The sequence below is a fragment of the Mustelus asterias genome, chromosome 8 (assembly GCF_964213995.1).
Source record: "Mustelus asterias chromosome 8, sMusAst1.hap1.1, whole genome shotgun sequence".
Lineage (NCBI taxonomy): Eukaryota > Metazoa > Chordata > Chondrichthyes > Carcharhiniformes > Triakidae > Mustelus > Mustelus asterias.
The window spans coordinates 46,237,972-46,251,552 of record NC_135808.1 but is presented as its reverse complement, the minus strand read 5'-3'; the positions used below and the strand labels follow the sequence as shown (position 1 = coordinate 46,251,552).

The window sequence follows — 13,581 nt, the reverse complement described above, 5'->3', positions numbered from 1 at the left end:
TCCTAAACTAACGGTGTGGGGTTACTCACACTGTTAAGTGGGCGTTTGCTGTTCCAGTATCGGCTGCTGTGTCTCTGACCTTACAGCAGTGACTACATTAATAAAATAGTTGTTTTCTTCAAAAGAACATTGAGGTACAAGCAATTCCAGTCTCCCCACTAGCTCTCTCAATTATTATTTTTCAAGTATTTCATTGCTGTAAAATATAAAACAAACCTCAACTACAAGACAGTGGGTAACATCTTTTCCACTAAATAATGAAGAAAATAAGGAGTGCAAGAAATCAGAAAGTCCATGCAGCAGTGACTGTCAGAGGATTTCCCCATGGTGAATCCCATACAGCTGACTGACAATGGGTGTTCCACGTTCCCATTGATTCTGATAGCCTCAGGTGGGCAATGGTCATAGACACGGTGATGAAGAGGCACACTGCTCTAATTCAGTGCTCAGTACCTCCACCATCTTCAACATTACTTGAACAAAGCACTGAGTGTGACAAGATCACTTCACATGCCTAGGTTGGGGACATAAAAGGCCTCTCACCGAGAGTTTTTAGGTAGCAGCACTGCAGACAGAGCTGGCTGAGTCCTGGTGTTGTGAGACTTCTTACTGTGCTTACCCCAGTCCAACGTTGGCATCTCCACATCATGAGTCCTGAAGGACATAATTGCTAGACTAGGTCTGCAGCAGGTAGTGAGGGAACCAACAAGAGTGAAAAACGTACTTGACCATTTCCTCCCCAATCAGCCTGCCATGTAACTGGTTTGATTAGTAAGTTTGCGGATGACACAAAGGTTGGTGGATTTACGGATAGCGATGGGGACCATCAGAGGATACAGCGGGATATAGATCGGTTGGAGACTTGGGCGGAGAGATGGCAGATGGAGTTTAATCTGGACAAATGTGAGGTAATGCATTTTGGAAAGTCTAATACAAATCAGAAATACACAGTAAATAGCAGAACCCTTAAGAGTATAGATAGGCAGAGGGATCTGGGTGTACAGGTACACAGGTCACTGAAAGTGGCAACGCAGGTGGAGAAAATAGTCAAGAAGGCATACGGCATGCTTGCCTTCATTGGCCGGATCATTGAGTTTAAAAATTGGCAAGTCATGTTGCAGCTTTATAGAACCTTAGTTAGGCCGCACTTGGAATATAGTGTTCAATTCTGGTCACCACACTACCAGAAGGATGTGGAGGCTTTGGAGAGGGTACAAAAAAGATTTACTAGGAAGTTTCCTGGTATGGAGGGCATTAGCTATGAGGAGAGGTTGGAGAAACCTGGTTTGTTCTCACTGGAGCGACGGAGGTTATGGGGCAACCTTGATAGAAGTCTACAAGATTATGAGGGGCATGGACAGAGTGGATAGTCAGAAGCTTTTTCCCAGGGTGGAACAGTCAATTAAGGGGGCAGTTTTAAGGTGCGAGGGGCAAGGTTTAAAGGAGATGGACGAGGCAAATTTTTTATATAGAGGGTGGTGGGTGCCTGGAGTTCACTGCCGGGGGAGGTAGTGGAAGCAGATACGATAGTGACTTTTAAGGGGCGTCTGGACAAATACATGAATAGGATGGGAATAGTGGGATATGGTCCCCAGAAGGGTGGGGGGTTTTAGTTGAGTCGGACAGCATGGTCGGTGCAGGCTTGGAGGGCCGAAGGGCCTGTTCCTGTGCTGTAATTTTCTTTGTTCTTCCCAGTTTTTTTCAGCATTTTCTAATTTTCCATTATACTCAGTTCAAAACTGGCACTGTGGGCCACCAGCAGCAGCAGAATTGTACTCAACCACAATCTGTAACCTCATGGCCCGGCATATCCCCCACTCTACCATTACCACCCAGCCAGGGGATCAACCCTGGTTCATTGAAGAGTGCAGGAGGGCATGGCAGGAGCAACAGCAGATATACTGAAAAATGAGGTGAAGCTACAACATGGGATTCCTTGCATGTCAAACAACATAAACAACAAGTAATAGACAGAGCTAAATGATTCCACGACCAATAGATCAGATCCAATCTCTGCAGTCCTGTCACAGCCAGCCATGAATGATGGCGGACAAATAAACAATTCATTGGAGGAGGAGGCTCCACAAATATCCCCATCCTCAATGACGGAGAAGCCCAGAAAATCAGTGCGAAAGATAAGGCTGAAGCATTCAGAACAACCTACAGCCAGAACTTGCCGGGCTCTGAGCCATGCCAACACTGGAATCTACCCAGCAATGTGGAAAATTGACAAATCCAACCTGGTCAATTACCGCCCCATCAGTCTACTCTCGATCATCAATAAAATGATGGAAGGGGTCATCAACAACGCAATCAAGCAGCACCCACTCAGCAATGATCTGCTCACTGATGTTCAGTGTGGCTTCCACCAGGGCAACCTAGATCCAGACCTCAAACATGGACAAAACAGCTGAACTCCAGAGGTGAGGTGGGAGTGACTGTCTTTGACATCAAAGCAGCATGGAATCAAGCAGCCCTCGCAAAACTGCAGTCAATGGGAATCAGGGGAAAATCCTCCACTGGCTGGAGTACGCTGGCACAAAGGGCGATAGTTGTAGCTGTTAGACGTCAGTCACCTCATCTCCACGACATCACTGCAGGAGTTTATCAGGGTAGTGTCCTAGGACCAACGATCTTCAGTTGTTTCATCAATGTCCTTCCATCATAAGGTCAGAAGTGGGGATGTTCACTGATGATTGCACCAAGTTTTTTCAGTTTCATTCATTGCTCCTTAGATACTGAAGCAGTCAATATCCAAATGTAGCAAGACCTGGACAATATCCAGGCTTGGTCTGATTAGTTAGTAACATTCACGCCATATAAAGATGTGCGGGTTAGGTTGATTGGCCATGCTAAAAAATTGCCCCTTAGTGTCCTGAGATGTGTAGGTTAGAGGGATTAGCGGGTAAATATGTAGGGATATGGGCGTAGGGCCTGGGTGGGATTGTGGTCGGTGCAGACTCGATGGGCCGAATGGCCTCCTTCTGCACTGTAGGGTTTCTATGATTTCTATGATGATAAGTGCCAGCCAGATAATAACCATCTCCACCAATAGTGGATCTAACCATTTCCCCATTGGCATTCAATACCATTACCATCACTGAATCCCTCACCATCAAAGTCCTGGGGGTTATCATTGACCAGAAACTGAAAATACTGTGACTAAAAGAGCAGGTCAGAGGCTGGGTATTCTGCCGTGAGTAGCTCACCACCTGACTCTCGAACCCACACTCCATGACTGATTCCCCCATCACTCACTCAATAACCGAGGATTAATCTCCTCCTTGAACCCACCTGTCATGCCCTCAATGACAGATGGGTAGCTTTGCTGCCAGCCTCGCTCTGCAACAACAGAAACGTTGAACTTTGTGTGTGGCTCCAGGTTATTGAAAGTCACAGAGTGACTACCCCTCGGAATCATCACCTCTGAGCTCACACCCGTGGCTGTAGTATAGGTGACTCGATAGTGATCAAGGGGACCTCGAATCTCACTCCACGTGAGGGAGATGCTGGTGTTGGAAGAGGCTGACACAGCCAGGCCAAGAGGACGGTCCAAATCTGCAAAAGATGGAGTTAGAAGAAACAACTGAAAAACCACCAGCCTAAACAACAGGAATTCAATCTCAGGATTCATCGCTCAACCCCAACGCCCATCGCTCAACCCCAACGCCCATCACTCAACCCCCAAAGTCCATCGTTCAACCCCAACGCCCATCGCTCAACCCCAACGCTCACCACTCAACCCCAACACTCATCACTCAATCCCAACGCTCATCACTCAATCCCAATGCTCATCACTCAATCCCAATGCTCATCACTCAATCCCAATGCTCATCACTCAATCCCAATGCTCATCACTCAATCCCAGCGGATTACCAAGGAGCAATTTAGCATGGCAAATCAACCTAACCTGCACAATTTTGGGGACTAAGGGGCAATTCAGCATGGCCAATTCACGTAACCTACACGTTTTTGGACTGTGGGAGGACACATGGGCAGCGGGAGAAGAAAACATGCAAACTCCACATGGACAGTTACCCAAGGCCAGAATTGAACCTCGGTCCTTGGAGCTGTGAGGCAGCCGTGCTGACCACTGGGCCACCGTGCCGCCCTTTGGTCAAAGATTCAAATATTATCTATATAATCTTTGAATACTGCCTGTTTCATCCTATACCAGTACACTGTAACAACCCTAGATATTGCACAATTTACCCTTTCTGCCACTGCTAACAAGTAATTCTAACCTGCGTGATTGCATGATTACTGTACATCTGTACCATCCCCAAATGTGGGCTACCAGTAGCATCCATGAAAACTGCTTTGCTGAATGTAATTTATTAGCTGAATAATAATAATTAAACATGAATATAAAATAAATTGAGTATGTGTGAGTGTAAGTGATGTGTCATGTGATCGAGCCTCACTTTCACTATGTTTCATCTTGCTGCCAGGCTGAGCAATATGTTGCTTAGAATGAACCACTGCTGCCACCATGTTGTGTTTTTATAATAATATAAAGGCACCAATCACTCATAAGGGATTGTGCAAACCCATTGTGAGTTCATTTATTAAGAACAGGCACATGTGAGCATAAATACATGGAAAACTTGAGCTCAACAGCAGCAGAGCTGTGTGCGTGTGCTCCACTCCAGGCTGAAGTGAAACTGAGGCTCGATCACACGACAAGCTTCCCTTAAAGTGATGTCATGTTGCTATCCCTTAAAAGTACATTACAATATTGAACAGTGTGGAATTCAAAGCCACACTAGAAAGGAATTGGAGATTTACCAGTTCTTGCATTCATGGTGGCTGGAACACTTTGCTTCATCGCCTTAATGGCAGAGATCCCTATACCATACTCAGTGCCAGGCATTAAATCTGCAGACAAAATCCAGAGAGAAGGTCACTCGTGAGAACTAAAGCTATCAACCTCAGCATCTTCACCAATGGATTAATGTACTAAATTTCCAGAAGGCATTTGATAAAGTGCCACTTCAAAGGTTATTGTGGAAAATAAAACCTCATGTTATTGAGGGTAACATATTGGCATGGATAGAAGATTGCCTGGCAAACAGAAAGCAGAGGTTGGGCATAAATGGATCTTTTTCAGGTTGGCAAGATGCATCGAGTTGTGTGCCACAGGAATCAGTGCTGGGACCTCAACATTTTAGAATTTGTATAAATGACTGGGATGAAGGGATTGAAAAACTGGTTGCTAAATTTGCTGTTAACTCAAAGACAAGTAGGGAAGTAAGTTGTAAAGAGGGCGCAAGGAGGCTACAAATGGACTTAGAGTGAGAAGTGACATAGAATATTCTGAGGGTGTAGTTGTGATGTAGATTTGAAGTTACTATCAGAGCAACCATGACCTTATTTTTTTTTAATTTATTAGTCACAAGTGGGCTTACATTAACATGGCAATGAAGATACTGCGAAAATCCCCTAGTCGTGCCTATTCGGGTACACTGAGGGAGAATTTAGCATGGCCAATGCATCTAACCAACAAATCTTTCAGACTGTGGGAGGAAACCGGAGCACCCGGAGGAAACCCACCCAGACATGGGGAGAATGTACAAACTCCACACAGACAGTGACCTAAGCCGGGAATTAAACCCGGGTCCCAGGTGCTGTGAGGCAGCAGTGCTAACCACCTGGCATATTAAATGGACGAGTAGGCTTGAGGGACTGAATTGCCTCTTCCTGCTTCTTGTCTATATGTTTACTGTCAGCATCCCCATTAGCAAGCAAAGACAAAATCCCTGCAGACGCTTCCCATGTTATGGAAAAGCAGAAAGTGCTGGGAATACGGTCAGACGGCCTCTGGGGAGGAAACAATATTAACGTTCCTGGTCGATGACCTTTAGTTCAAACTGGGGAGAGTGAAGCGGAGGAGGCGTCAGCATTGTGTTGTGGAATACACACAGTTCAACAAAATACAGAAGATTTCCCAACAGGTTTTAATGTAAGTATAAAGATTTGGAGAGGAAGAGGCAGATCTGTGGTAGTGTGAAAGACAGGAGAGATTATGTAATAAAAGGGATGATGCTGCAAGGTAAAAGGTGGCAATAATGAGACCAATGAAAAACAAAAGATGGTCGAGGACTGGAAACAGCAGCTGAATTCCAAAGCCCACGATGATAGTGATTATAATCTATAATAATATCATGATCACCAGTATCATTACCATTATTAACAGCGTTATTAGCAGCAGCATTAACACCACTGTCATCACCATAAGAACTATGAGCAGTAGCAACAACATTGTAGCAACATTATTACCACACCATCCATAACATTACCAATTCAGCCGTGTGTAATAGATTCACACTCTGTCCTGTGCTCTATCATTGGTTGAATGCTGATACTGCAGTGTTGTTCAGCTCTGCAACTCACCAGTTATGGTGACTCTGCTTGTTGGCCCTGTGTTTTTGGGCACATTGAGTTCATGGTACTGCCCACCTGCCAGTGTGCTGTAGACCACCTTGTACCTGTCAACGTCAGCTTGACTGTTCTCCCACTCCAGCTCCAGCCTGCTGTCCCCTGGTGTCACCACACGCAGGTTTTTGGGAGCGTCGATTTCTGTGGAATAAAGTATAAAACAAGGATGTTGACAAAAAGGACTAAGGTCAACTACAAGCACCATCACCCTTTTCACCTACCTGCCCTGAAATCCAGCTCTAAGATAGTGGACATACATCCTTCAGACTCAGGTCTGCTCAACAATTTAACAATTGCGCAGTACATCAAGCACAGCTGTTGCACACACTCTAATTGCTATTTTCAGAATATCTGATGTAGATAGAGAGATCATCGCAGATAATAGTCTGCTTTTTTTTTGGTAAGCCATTTCAGATACATATGATAGGTGGAATGTCAGCCATACTGTTTTTTCTCCTGATTAGCCTAGATCGAACTAAAAGAAAAAGGAAGCATTTATAAGGTCTAAAAGGCTTAGGAGAGATGAGGCCCTTGAAGAATATAAGGAACTTAAGGAAGGAATTAGGAGGGCTGAAAGGGGTCATTAAAAAGTCCTTGGCAAACAGGATTAAGGAAAATCCTAAGGCATTTTATACATTATGTAAAGAGCAAGAGGGCAGGCACGGTAGCACAGTGGTTAGCACTGCTGCTTCACAGCTCCACGGATCTAGGTTCGATTCCCGGCTTGGGTCACTGTCTGTGTGGAGTTTGCACATTCTCCTCGTGTCTGCGTGGGTTTACTCCGGGTGCTCCGGTTTCCTCCCACAGTCCAAAGATGTGCAGGTTAGGTTGATTGGCCATACTAAAAATTGTCCTTAGTGTCCTGAGATGCGTAGGTTAGAGGGATTAGTGGGTAAATATGTAGGGATATGGGGGTAGGGCCTGGGTGGGATTGTGGTCGGTGCAGACTCGATGGGCCAAATGGCCTCTTTCTGCACTGTAGGGTTTCTATGATTTCTATGGTGGCCAGGGAAACGGTTGGTCCACTCAAGGATAGTGGAGGGAATCTATGCATGGAACCAGAGGAAATGAGCGAGATACTAAATGAATACTTTGCCTCAGTATTCATCAAAGAGAGGGACTTGATGGATGAGGAGTCCAGGGTAGGGTGTATAGATATTCTGGGTCATGTCGATATCAAAAAGGAGGTGGTATTGGGCATCTTAAAAAGCATTAAAGTAGATAAGTCCCCACAGCCTGATGGGATCTACCCCAGAATACTGAGGGAGGCAAGGGCGGAAATTGCTGGAGCCTTGACAGAAATCTTTGTATCTTCATTGGCTACAGGTGAAGTTCCAGAGGACTGGAGAATAGCAAAAGTTGTTCCTTTGTTTAAGAAGGGCAGCAGAGATAATTATAGGCCAGTAAGCCTTACGTCAGTGGTAAGGCAATTATTGGAAAAGATTCTTAGGGACAGGATTTACTCACATTTGGAAACAAATAGACTTATTAGTTATAGACAGCATGGTTTTGTGAAGGGGAGGTTGCGCCTCACTAACTTGATTGAATTTTTCGAGGAAGTGACGAAGATGAGAGATGAGGAAAAGGCAGTGGATGTTGTATACATGGATTTCAGTAAAGCCTTTGACAAGGTACCTCAAAGGTGAAGTCACACGGGATCAGAGGAGAGCTGGCAAGATGGATACAGAACAGGCTTGGCCATAGAAGACAGAGGGTAGCAGTGGAGGGGTGCTTTTCTGAATGGAAGACTGTGACTAGCAGTGTTCCACAGGGATCAGTTCTGGGACCTTTGTTGTTCATAGTACATATAAATGATTTGGAGGAAAATATAGCAGGTCTGATTAGTAAGTTCGCAGACGACACAAAAATTGGTGGAGTTGCGGATAGTGAAAAGGACTGTTAGAGGATACAGCAAGATATAGACCGGTTGGAGACTTAGACGGAGAAATGACAGATGGAGTTTAATCCGGACAAGTGTGAGATAATGCATTTTGGAAGGTCCAATGCATGCAGGAATTATACAGTGGATGGGAGAACCCATAGGAGTATTGACAGGCAGAGAGATCTGGGCGTACATGTCCACTGATCATTGAAAGTGGCAACCCAGGTGGATAAGGTAGTCAAGAAAGCATCCGGCATTCTTGCCTTCATTGGTCGGGGCATTGAGTATAAAAATTGGCCGGTCATGCTGCAGCTGTACAGAACCTTAGTTAGGCCTCATTTAGAATATTGTGTACAAATCTGGTGGCCACACTACCAGAAAGATGTAGATACTTTGGAGAGGGTACAGAAGAGGTTTACCAGGATATTGCCTGGTTTGGAGGTTGTTAGCTATGAGGTGAGGTTGGATAAACTCGGTTTGTTCTCACTGGAATGACGGAGGTTGAGGGGTGCTGATAGAGGTCTACAAGATTATGAGTGGCATGGACAGAGTGGATAGTCAGATGCTCTTTCCTAGTCAAGTACTGGTGGACATAGGTTTAAGGTGCGTGGGGAAAAGTTGAGAGGAGACGTGGAAGACAAGTTTTTTTTACACAGAGGGTGGTGAATGTCTAGAACGTGCTGCCTGGGGAGGTGGTGGGAGCAGGTATGATAGCAGCATTTAAGGGGCAACTAGATGAATACATGAATAGGATGGGAACGGAAAGATATGGACTCCGTAAATGCATACGGTTTTAGTTTAGGCAGGCATCATGATCAGCGCAGGTTTGGAGGACTGAAGGACCTGTTCCTGTGCTGTACTTTTTTTGTTCTTTGTGTCTTTGAACGGTCCAACTGAGCGAATGATTTCTCGGCACAGTGGCTAACACTGCTGCTTCACAGTGCCAGGGACCCATCCTTGGGTGACTGTCTGTGTGAGGTTTGCATGCTATGGTTCCTTCCAACAATCCAAAGGTGTGTAGGTCAGACGGATTAGCCACGTGCAGGGGACGGAGTAGGATGCTCCTTGGAGAGTCAGTGCAGACTCAACATGCTGAATGGCCTTCTTCTGCACTGTGGAACTCTATGGTTCTAGGGAGTCTATGGTGGTGAAATCCCTAATTCTCAAATACAAGAACATGTGAGACAGAAAAAGCAAGATCTACACATTATAACGTTAGATCTGAGAGAGACATGTTTAAGTGCAATTATTCCATTCCTTGCAGAGCTCATGTTTGGCAGACCAATATATACTAATTTACCTCCTCTTACCTAATCTATTATCTCAGGAACTACAGAGGAACTGTTAAAACTACAAGAGAAGACTCCCTTGTGCACAATAAAAATGCAAACACAAATTTCCAGGTTTAGAGTTGGGACAAGTTCACATCCAGGTTCCACAGGCTCCCACAGAATGTCAGTTGAGTTGAGAATGATTTGCAGTTCCTCAACCACCGTACGGTCCTATTGCATTGAGGACAAGATCCCAATCGAAAACAAGAACAACATCCAAGAATGATAATCGCCGTGAGCAATTAAAGAAACCTCAGACAAGGTTTCTACTCTAAGATCTGGCTGTACCACAAGATTACTTCCATGATTTAGAGACTCATAGATTCCTCAGTCCTACACACTTATGCGATGACAACTAATCATGAAGATATATTGTAAATAGTTCGACTTCTTTGGAAGGGGGAAAAGTACCTTTAAAAAGAAAGGGGTATGTTGTAATATGTCTTTATGGGATTGCATTTGGCCTCACTAGAATGAAAGTGTGTCATGCAATCCGGTTTCAGTTCTACTTTTGATTTAAGCAGAACGTAGCTCAGATAGCTCTGCTTGCTAATATCTTCACGCTTTCTGTCTATCTATACATCTATTCTTATGTAACTAGTCTTAATAAATGAACCCACAATATGAGTGACTGGTGCCTTTATAAAATTATAAGAACATTAACACTACAAATAGGAACAGATTTACAAATGATATTGAAAAATAAATCATGAGGTAAAACTCTGTCAGGTGGAGTTCAGTGTAGGGGAAATGTAAGGTCTTAAGACCTTACACTTAAGACAGATAGATATTTAAAATATGAGAGTATCAACTGTATCACAAGGGCAAGAATGAAGAGTGGAAGCTACAGTACAGAAGGAGGCTATTTGGTCCATCAAGTCTGCACTGACTCTCTGACGAAGCATCATACCCAGGCCCTATCCCCGTAGGTTAAGTTAATTGGCCATGCTAAATTGCCCCTTAGTGTCAGGGGGATTAACAGGGTAAATACGTGCAGTTACATGGATAGGGCCTGGGTGGGATTGTTGTTGGTACAGACTTGATGGGCCGAATGGCCTCCTTCTGCACTGTAGTGATTTGATGATTCAATGAACCCCACATATTTACCCCTCTAACCTAAACATCTTGGAACATTAAGGAACAATTTAGCATGGCCAATCCACCTAACCTATACATCTTTGGACTGTGAAGGAAACCAAAGCACCTGAAGGAAACCCATGCAGACCCGGGGAGAATGTGCAGACTCTGCAAAGAATTCAATTATGAGGACAGGTTCAATGGATGAGGTTTACATTCCCTTGGGTAAAGAAAACAAGGGAGTGATCTGAATGATATTCAGAAGATATTTAAGGGAGTTGATCAGGTCAATGGAGAGAAACTCATTCCCTCTGTTGTAAGGGAGAATGGAATAAGGAGGTAAAATGTCCAGGTGACATCGTCAACACTTCCTCATACAAAGTTGTGGAAATCTGGAACCATCAAAATCTGCAGTTGAGACAAGGGCCAATGTAAAATTTCAGGACTGAGATTGAAATTTGTCAGGGAAAGATCCTGTACTCTGATACGAAGGTGGACAGGAGGAGATCAACCACAATCAAATTCCATGGTAATGATCCTGCACTCAGACAGCTTCAGCACCAACAATTCAAGTCGAAGAGAACAACCCCAGAACTGAAAGCACACAAGGAAGCTATTCAAACCATCAAGTGTCCGTTAGATCTTTGTAGAGAATGCTGACACTAGTCCCACCATACACAAAGGCCCGCATTTTGCTTGTTTTAAATATTTCATTGGAATTAATATCCAAAATCTGCCCACAACCAGTCTGATGATAAGCTTTACAGTATCCAATGGAATAGGATCTCCTCAAATGATTCCCTATTCACATCATTTGAACAATTGTGATGATAGTGTGCTATTGCTATAGTTATATTTTTTAATGTTTAAGGAAAATGTTTAAAATTCGGTTTCATGTTATAGGCAGTCAGGATGTCTGGTGGGGAATAGGACAAAGAAGAAACAAAGAACAAAGTACAGCACAGGAACAGGTCCTACAGCCCTCCAAGTCCATGCCAATCGTGATGCCCTAACTAAACCAAAAAAAACCTGCCCTTACTCCGTCCGTATCCCTCCATTCCCTCCTATTCATGTACCCATCTAAATGTCTCTTGAATGTTGCTAATGTGCCTGCTTCAATTGTCTCCTCTGGCAGGACATTCCAGGCACACACCACTCTCTGCGTGAAAAACCTTCCCTGCACATCTCCCTTAAACCTTCTTCCTCTGATCTCGAACCTGTGTCCCCTTGTATTGACACTTCCAACCTTGGAAAAAGCCTTTGACTATCCACCGTGTTTATGCCTCTCATAATTTTGTAGGCCTCTGTCTGGTCTCCCCTCAGCCTTCATCGTTCCAGTGAAAACAATCTTAATTGATGCAACCTCTCCTTATAGCCAATGCACTGGAGATCAGGCAACATCCTGGTGAACCTTCTTTGCACTCTCTCCAAAGTCCTTCTGGTCGTGTGGCTACCAGAATTGCATGCAATACTCCAAATGCGGCCTGACCAAGGTTAAACATAGCTGCAACATGATTTGCCAACTCCTGTACTATATGCCCTGTCAGATGAAGTCAAGCATGCCATATGCTTTCTTCATCACCTTGGCCACCAGTGTTGCTACTTTTAGGGAACTGTGGACCTGCATGCCCAGATCCCTCTGTATAATGTTCCAATGGGTTCTGCATTTACACCTACATTTTATCCTCCAAAATGCATCATCTCGCATTTGTCGGAATTAAATTCAGCAAGGCGTTTGATAAGGTGCCCCATGCAAGGCTTATGGAGAAAGTGAAGGGGCATGGGATACAAGGGGACATTGCCTTGTAGATTCAGAACTGGCTTGCCCACAGAAGACAAAGAGTGGTTGTAGATGGGTCTTTTTCTGAATGGAGGTCGGTCACCAGTGGAGTGCCCCAGGGATCTGTTCTGGGACCCTTGCTCTTTGTGATTTTTATAAATGACCTGGATGAGGAAGTGGAAGGATGGGTTGGCAAGTTTGCTGATGACACAAAGGTTGGTGCTGTTGTGGATAAGTGTAGAGGGATGTCAGCAGTTGCAACGAGACATCGATAAGCTGCAAGACTGGGCAGAGAAGTGGCAGATGGACTTCAGCCCAGATAAGTGTGCGGTGGTTCATTTTGGCAGGTCGAATAGGATGAAAGAATATAATATTAAGGGTAAGACACTTGGCAGTGTGGAAGATCAGAAGGATCTTGGGGTCCGGGTTCATAGGACACTCAAAGCAGCATCACAGGTGGAGGCTGTGGTGAAGAAGGCGCATGAAATACTGACCTTCATCAGTAGAGGAATTGAGTTTAGAAATCGGGAGATAATGCTGCAGCTGTATAGGACCCTGGTCAGACCCCACCTGGAGTACTGTGCCCAGTTCTGGTCGCCTCATTACAGAAAGGATGTGGAAGCCATAGAAAGGGTGCAGAGGAGATTTTCAAGGATGTTGCCTGGATTAGGTGGCATGCCTTATGAGGATAGGTTGAGAGAGCTAGGTCTTTTCTCCTTGGAGAAGCGAAGGATGAGAGGTGACCTGATAGAGGTGTATAAGATTTTGAGAGGTATTGATAGAATGGATTCTCAGAGGCTTTTACCCAGGGCTGAAATGGTTGCCACAAGAGGTCACAGGTTTAGGGTGCTGGGGAGTAGGTACAGAGGAGATGTTAGGGGTAAGTTTTTCACTCAGAGGGTGGTGGGTGCGTGGAATCGGCTGCTGGTAGTGGTGGTGGAGGCGGATTCGATAGGGTCTTTTAAGAGACTTTTGGATAAGTTCATGGAAGTTAGTAAGATAGAGGGTTATAGGTAAGCCTAGTAGGTAGGGACATGTTCGGCGCAACTTGTGGGCCGAAGGGCCTGTTTGTG

General features: G+C 44.7%; 1 protein-coding gene across 1 annotated transcript in view; it reads right to left on the bottom strand.

Moving 5' to 3' along the window:
- The window catches only part of LOC144497123 (tenascin-R-like), a 291,741-nt gene that overhangs the window by 225,302 nt on the left and 52,858 nt on the right, over positions 1-13,581 (bottom strand). Inside the window, exons 3-5 of the mRNA XM_078217919.1 lie at positions 6,394-6,579; positions 4,789-4,878; positions 3,295-3,558 (exon numbers count right to left, since the gene is read on the bottom strand). Coding sequence (XP_078074045.1) covers positions 3,295-3,558; positions 4,789-4,878; positions 6,394-6,579 — 540 coding nt within the window. The remainder of the gene's footprint in view (positions 1-3,294; positions 3,559-4,788; positions 4,879-6,393; positions 6,580-13,581) is intronic.